The following is a 7,921-nucleotide window of genomic DNA, read 5'->3' as shown; positions in this document are numbered from 1 at the left end:
ATCCTGTCTTGCTTTGAACACGAACACCTGAAACATCACACGTGGGCCTTGAGCTCACTGCCTTCACCCACTGCAGCGTGAGAACACTGACAACAGGGCTTTGGTTCCCGGTTCCCCAGATGTCAGCAGCCAGGACTGGGCTCATAAATGGCGACCCCAAAAGAAATCCAGATCGCTTCGATGCAGCCCCTCTATGTTGGAAAGTACATTTCCCAGGAAAGGTCTGGCTTACAGCCCTCTCTTTGGCTAGTTGGCTGGGTTCCGAGAGCGCGGCCTGCCCCGGCCTAGTCACGGGAGAGCGGACCCCTGGGGGGTGGGATGGGCCCCACAAAGCCCTTTATTGAGGTTCCGCGTGACGTGGGGCGCCCCGGGCTCGGCGCCCGCCGGGAGCGGGAAGGAGGCCGCGGGTCGGCTCCGAGGTGTGTGCGCCGCCATGTGCGCTTAGCCCGGCGCGCTCCGCCCTCCGTCTCTCGGCTGCGACCCTCCGAGCCCCTCGAGCCCCGGTAACTAGGCCGCCGGCTCCGGCTCGCGGGGACCCGTCACCCTGGAAGTCCCGCGCCCGCAGCGCGTTCCCGGCGAGTCGGAGGCCGGGTGGGGCCCCTGCGTGGGAAGCAGCCGAGGCTGAGGCTTGTCCCTTCGCCGCGGGCTCTGCGGGCGGCCGAGGCCCCCACCCGTCCCGGGAACCGGTTCCTCCCGGGCCCTGCGCTTCCGGGGAAGGGAAGGGGACTCGCCCCGAGTCGGCGTGCAAGGGCGGGGGCGCGGGAGTGGTGCTGAGAGTTCTGAATGAGGGAAAACCTGGGAAGGATTGTGCTCCGCTGAAAGTGCCCGGGCCGGGGCGGGCGGAGCCTTTGGTAGCTCAGCACGGCCACGATCAGACACACGTTGGCACTGCGGTGCTGGAGCTGGTCTGGCAGGCTCAGGCAAGGGCAGAGAGCGCGACACCGAAACTTTGTCTCAGGATGACGAAACTTACCTGGCATTTTCTCCTTATTCGGTGGCAAGAAATGAAAAAAATGAGTTCATGGAAAATGAATGAGAACATGGTTTTACATTTGGGGTTCAAGTTCAGTGAACACTTATTAAGGACTTTCTGACATTCAGATATGTTTTTCCTATTATTTGACTACAAAATATTCACATAAGAGGCATTAATTAGGTGCGTTGCAATCATTTCAGGTAAAGCGAACAGAGTTACTGTGACATTCCATCAGGCACCTATGTAAGGAAATCGTACTGTAAAAACTCGATATGGCTTATGGATTGCCAAGAAAGAACACAGTGAAAACCATTTTGCGGGGCTGTTGTTATAATGTGTAAGTATTTTTTTTTAATCAGGATAATCATTGATTGGGGTGGGGAGTATCTTGGCTAAATAAAAGGACTGGACACTGTGCTCCCATGAGATACTGGGCTATACGAAGTATTTTCAGGTGTCTGAGTTCTGATTTTTTTTAAAAAGGCAGCTGCTCTTATAAGAATAAGTTAATTATCTTACTTCGTCTTTACAACACAACACTTTAAAGTGACAAAATTGAGGTTCAGGAAAGTCTGAACAAAGTCACAGTTCTGTAGTAAGGAAATGCCAGGTCTAGATTCAGAGTCTTCTTGTTCTAAGACAACGTTTTCTGCTTCCACCTACATCTTTTTAAAAACTTTGTTTAGATTCTCCACATCTTCCAGAAAGAAGCCCTGGTGTCAGATGTATCTTAACAGAGCACCTAATTAGCTGGTACAAAAGGTCGGTTTTGAATCCTGTATACTTTGGCAGGTAGTGGATGGACAACACATGCTTTCCAATCAAGAAGACCTGGACTCTCATCCTGGCCCTGCCCCTGGCTCCCTAAGGCCACCCCTCTTTGTACCTTGATCTCTGCATGTGCAGGATGCATATAACAATTGGCTATGCGGTGTGGACTATAAATGAAGTTGTGTAGGTGAAGTACTTGCACAATGCCTGTCATCCAGTGAACGCATAGTGAGCACATGTTGCAACCACATAGTAGCTCCACTCTGTGGTATCATAGGGCAGTCTTTTCTTTTCTTTGAGATGGTGTCTTGCTTTATCGCCTAGGCTGGAGCACAGTGACACTATCTCAGCTCAATGATGCAACCTCCGCCTCCCAGGTTCAAGAGATTCTCCTGCCTCAGCCTCCCAAGTAGCTGGGATTACAGGTGCCTGCCACCATGCCCAGCTAATTTTTGTATTTTTAGTATGTAGACAGGGTTTCACCATGTTGGCCAGGCTGGTCTCAAACTCCTGAGCTCAAGTGATCCTACCTCGGCCTCCCAAAGTGCTGGGATTACAGGCATGAGCCACCGTGACCGGCTGGTCTTTTCCTTTCTTAAATGTTTGATTTTGTTCTGTTAATCTCTCTGTCACAGCTTATGACATATTTACCATTAGGCGTCAACTGAATTTGCCTTTTAAACAATATTCTATGAAGTAAATGAGAATTCTCTGTGTGGTTATAAAACCAGAGCTATGGGAAATTCAGAGAAAACTCACTGTTGCATTTTGTTTAGTTTTGTCAGTTTAGTATGTGTTTAGACCTTGAACTATAGGCAAGTACCATTATACTAAGTAGCATTACAAATGTAATTTTTAGTGAAGATACTCCTGTTTCTGGAGAATGATTTAAAGCACTGATTCCATGGTTTTGGTTATGCAGAATTTTATATCATGAACAATCTCTGCAACACCAGGGCTTTCTCTTTCATTCTCTCAAGAAAGTATTTGATATCATATTATTTATAAGAATAGCTAAGTCAAGAGGAACAGAATGGTAGTAGTGCTCTTCGGAATTCATTTGCCAAGGTAACTCCTTACCTGGGGCTTTTTGTGATTCAGTGTTTTTAAAAGATTGAGAAAACAATACACTGAAAACTTTCAAGCAGTATAGAAGCATATGACAGGAAAATAAAAATGCTCTCTTTCCCCATTCCCATTCCTAGTCCCATTCAGAGGTAAAATGTCTTATATGTTTTCTAGAATTGCTGTGGCTACACAAGACACACACACATATACACACACACATGTCTTTTTAACACATGAAATGGTATTGAACTTTGCTCTGCCCACCCCCTTCCAATATATCTTGCATAGCCTATTAGGTAAGAGCACTGATTCTGGAGTCTGACTTTCCAGGTTCAGATCTTAGCTTCACAACCAACGGCTTTGTCACCTTGGGCAAGTTGTTCTCTGCTCCGCAGTTTTTTTCCTTCCTTCCTTCCCTCCCTCCCTCCCTCCCTCCCTTCCTTCCTCCCTCTCTCCCTCCCTCCCTCCCTCCCTTCCTCCCTTCCTGGCAGGGTCTCACTCTGTCACTCAGGCTGGAATGTTGTGGCACAATTGCATCTCCTGGGCTTGAGCAATTCTCGCACCTCAGCCTCCTGAGTAGCTGGGAGCATAGGAACCCGCCACCACGCCTGGTGAATTTGTTTTATTTTTGGTAGAGATGGGGTCTCACTTTGTTGCCCAGGCTAGTCTCAAACTCCTGTCCTCAAGTGATCTACCTTGGTCTCCCAAAGTGCTGGGATTACAGGCATGAGCCAGCATCCCAGCCTACTCTTCAGTTTTCTAATCTATAAAATGAGGATAGTAGTAGCACATGTCTCTTTCTTAGGGTTGTTGTAGTAATTACATGAGTTCATGTGTGTAAATTGCCGAAAACAGTGCCTAATAGTAAGTGCCATATAAACATTAACTGTTTTGTTGCTTATCTTTCCAAATCAACATAGTCCTTATTCTTTCATTACATGTATGTACCACAGTTTGTTTAATCAGGCTCTTCTTGATGAATATTAAGGTGAGGTGATTTTCTTTCTTTCTTTTTTTTCTGAGATGGATTTTTGCTCTTGTCACCCAGGCTGGAGTGCAATGGTGCGATCTTGGCTCACTGCGACCTCCAACTCCCGGGTTCAAGCAATTCTCCTGCCTTAGCCTCCCAAGTAGTTGGGATTATAGGCACCTGCCACCACCCCCAGCTAAGTTTTGTATTTTCAGTAGAGATAGGGTTTCACCATGTTGCCCAGGCTAGTCTTGGACTCCTTGATCTCAGATGATTCACCTGCCTTAGCCTTCCAAAGTGCTGGGATTACAGGCGTGAGCCACCGTGCCCAACAAATGACACTTCAGTGAACTTTCTTATACATTTTTGTAACTTGTTCAAGTACATCTATAATAATCGTAGACTCTAAGTCACTCCTGAAAGTTAGATGATGAAGTATCGGGAAGCTGGAACAGGCAAACAAAGGGGTGACTGGTGTAACATGGTCACTTTCCCTGCCTGGGCCAAAGCAGGTCTTTCACTTTCTTCATGCATACGAGGCTGAACTCATATTGACTGCAGATGAGAAACGTGTAGTTGATATTTTCAAATTTCAGAATTAGGTGATTGAGTACAATTTTTAAACATTCATAGTGGTTATATAGCGGTTATTTTGAATGTTGTAGTTTGGAATTTCATCCCCATTCCCAGATTGCACACTCAAAGCCTGGCCTGTGCCAAGCACCCTGCTCAGTGTATGATTATGTCCTTCTTTCCTTCTTTAATATAACCATATATATATATTTTTTGAAAGAGAGTCTTGCTCTGTCGCGCAGACTGGAGTGCAGTGGCAGAATCCTTGTTCACTGCAGCCTCCGCCGCCTGGGTTTGAGCAATTCTGCTTCAGCCTCCCAAGTAGCTGGGATTACAGGTGACTGCCACCACGCCCAGCTAATTTTTGATTTTTTTTTAGTAGAGATGGGGTTTCACTATATTGGCCAAGCTAGTCTCGAACTCCCGACCTCAAGTGATCAGCCCACCTCGGCCTCCCAAAGTGCTGGGATTACAGGCGCGAGCCATTGTGCCCAGTCAATATGACCACATTTTTATGAGCTACAAAAGACTCTGGAGCTTACAGTTCTTATCTACATCCTCTTACATGGGAAGATTGGATTGACTCCATGGAGGCTGAATCAAAGTTCCTGGCATAATTTCTGGCCATTGTTCAGCATGATGTCTACATTAGCTAATATAAATCTCCCTCTGCTGTCTGGAAAATTCTGAATACCTCCCCCCACCCCCCATAAACCATCTCACATAGTAGGCGTTTAATCAATATTTATTGAATGAATAATGAATTTTTGTCCCAGACAGGAACCTTGGGATCTTGCACTGCTTACAAAGACCTGGTACACGAACCTAGCCAATATCAACTTGCCTTTCTTGGAAGAAATTTCATTTGGTGGTTCTGTGCAGCTCACAAAATGTACCCCTGTTAAAGATGGACTGCTCCCTTCTGCAGAATGTAAGTTCTTTAAGTTCTGCTTTCCTAAGTTATTAATTGTGTGCGTCATTTGTTTATCAGATAAATGTTTAAATCTGTGTATTTACACCCATACCTCCTATCTTTGTAGCTGTGTCATCTCGTTTATTATTCAAGAATGTGGATTTTGCTGTATGGTATTCAGTTTTGAGTTAGTTATGCCTGATGAAAAATGTCAGATTGTTTCGTATATTTTCTTTTTCAGCCATCAAACTTGAAAGGGAGTATGAAGTGAAGCGTCTCTGTAAACTTAAATGTCAAGAAAATACATCTGAGGAAATTCAGCTTCTTCTAAGGGAAAGGCCAGCTGGTTTGAGAAGACCTCTTCTATCTAAATGACAGCTCATGACTGAATCTGTACTCTGTCTCTTGCATCCAAAGGGATGAAGGTCTGTGGACCTTTCACTGTGTAAAGTTTGGGGCAGATATTTGAACGCCCACTGGTGGATGAGCCACTGCCCACAGCTGTGGGTTAGTGGCCAGCTCTGACAGATCTTCTGAGTCCCTGACATACTCTTGTTCCCTGTATCACAAGCAACAGCACTGTAAGTAGATGAAAATGCATTTGGAGTTGAGTCATTTGAGCTATTCATTTGAATTTTTGTAAAATTGCACTAAAAGGAGAGGAAACGTCTTGTCGGCTGCATTGTTTTCAAGAGACATTTTGAATACGCATCTTTGAATCCCATGGAGGGACCAAAAACAAGGCAACAGAGAAATTCTCTTAAAAATGATAAACTGGCCGGGCGCAGTGGCTCACGCCTGTAATCCCAGCACTTTGGGAGGCCAAGGTGGGTGGATCACAAGGTCAAGAGATAGAGACCATCCTGGTCAACATGGTGAAACCCCGTCTCTACTAAAGATACAAAAAATTAGCTGGGCATTGTGGCGCGTGCCTGTAATCCCAGCTACTCAGGAGGTTGAGGCAGGAGAATTGCCTGAACCCAGGAGGCAGAGGTTGCGGTGAGCCGAGATCGCGCCATTGCACTGCAGCCTGGGTAACAAGAGCGAAACTCCGGCTCAAAAAAAAAAAAAAAAAAAAAAGTTTGGTTTAATCTTACAATATACACGTACTACTTGCCAGGCCATCTGACCTGAAATTTTAGTTCAAAATATGGCCACTGTAGCTATGGCAGATCCTGATCATTTCTCTTTTAAAAAATAATAATCTCTGATAATCAGCTTGTCACTTCTGTCTTTCTCTTCAAAGTTGCATGGAGACCGGCACAGGCAAGTACTCCATGACTAAAACACCAAAAGCAATGGCAACAAAAGCCAAGGTAGACAAATGGGATCTAATTAAAATTCAGAGCTTCTGTACGGCAAAAGAAACCATCATTAGAGGGAACCGGCAACCAACAGAATGGGAAATAATTTTTACAGTTTACCCATCTGACAAAGGACTAATAACCAGAATCTACAAAGGACTAAAACAGATATACAAGAAGAAAACAACCCCATTCAAAAGTGGGTGAAGGATATGAACAGACATTTTTCAGAAGAAGACATATATGAGGCTAACAAACATATGAAAAAATGCTCATCATCACTGGTCATTAGAGAAATGCAAATCAAAACCACATTGAGGTATCATCTCACGCCAGTTAGAATGGTGATCATTAAAAAATCTGGAGACAACAGATGCTGGAGAGGATGTGGAGAAATAGGAACACTCTTACACAGTTGGTGGGAGTGTAAATTAGTTCAACCATTGTGGAAGACAGTGTGGTGATTTCTCAAGGATCTAGAAATAGAAATTCCATTTGACTCAGCAATCCCATTACTGGGTATATACCCAAAGAACTATAAATCATTCTACTATAAAGACACATGCACACGTATGTTTATTGCAGCCCTGTGTACAATAGCAAAGACCTGGAACCAACCCAAATGTCCATCAATGATAGACTGGACAAAGAAAATGTGGCACATATACACCATGGAATATTACGCAGCCATAAAAAATGATGAGTTCGTGTCATTTGTAGGGACTTGGGTGAATCTGGAAACCATCATTCTTAGCAAACTGACACAAGAACAGAAAACCAAACACCGCATGTTCTCACTCATAGGTGGGTGTTGAACAATGAGAACACGTGGACTTAGGAAGAGGAACATCACACACTGGGGGCAGTTTGGAGGGGATAGGGGAGGGACAGTGGGGGGTGGGGAGAGTGGGGAGGCATAACATGGGGAGAAATGCCGGAAATAGACAAAGGGGGAATAGAGGCAGCAAACCACCTGGTTATGTACGCATCTATGCAACAACCTTGCATGACCTGCACATGTACCCCAGAACCTAAGTTAAAAAAAAAAAAAGTAGCATGGAGAATTTGTGTGCAAAATATCACGTCCTGATATCGCCACTGTGTAACCCCGGAGCATAGGTATCATTTTGTGGTCTGCCCTCTGGAGCCACCAGGGAACACTAAGCATGCCACACTTCACCTCACAGCCTGGAACTTTTAGTTAATGGTGTTAATTGGGGGTAAAATTAATATGCTTCCATTTGTTGTCCAAAAGACCATCAGGATGGCTAAGTAGTAGAAAAGAGAGTTTTATTGGCGATAACAGTTTGCGAATTGGGAAGAGAGTCTCTTGAGTCAACTGAAGG

General features: G+C 45.0%; 1 protein-coding gene across 1 annotated transcript; it reads left to right on the top strand.

Moving 5' to 3' along the window:
* The first annotated feature begins 1,248 nt into the window (after window positions 1–1,248).
* Window positions 1,249–6,017, top strand: CUNH4orf36 (chromosome unknown C4orf36 homolog). The gene is made up of 3 exons (XM_012437718.2): window positions 1,249–1,313; window positions 5,135–5,289; window positions 5,513–6,017. The coding sequence occupies exons 1-3, from the start codon at window positions 1,249–1,251 to the stop codon at window positions 5,644–5,646; spliced, it is 354 nt and encodes a 117-aa protein (XP_012293141.2). The 3' UTR covers window positions 5,647–6,017.
* The last annotated feature ends 1,904 nt before the right edge of the window (window positions 6,018–7,921 follow it).

Source organism: Aotus nancymaae, unplaced genomic scaffold (genome assembly GCF_030222135.1).
Source record: "Aotus nancymaae isolate 86718 unplaced genomic scaffold, 86718_ANA_hifiasm-v0.15.2.pri h1tg000006l, whole genome shotgun sequence".
Taxonomy (NCBI): Eukaryota; Metazoa; Chordata; class Mammalia; order Primates; family Aotidae; genus Aotus; species Aotus nancymaae.
The sequence above is the reverse complement of the archived record's forward strand: the minus strand, read 5'-3'. Positions and strand labels throughout refer to the sequence as shown.

Excerpts from the sequence above, each read along its gene's own strand:
- CUNH4orf36 (XM_012437718.2), top strand. The coding sequence starts at position 1,249 with ATGGCTTATGGATTGCCAAGAAAGAACACAGTGAAAACCATTTTGCGG. Across the intron at positions 1,314-5,134 it reads CGGGGCTGTTGTTATAATGT|ACAGGAACCTTGGGATCTTG; the intron begins GTAAGTATTTTT and ends TTTTTGTCCCAG. Across the intron at positions 5,290-5,512 it reads ACTGCTCCCTTCTGCAGAAT|CCATCAAACTTGAAAGGGAG; the intron begins GTAAGTTCTTTA and ends TTTCTTTTTCAG.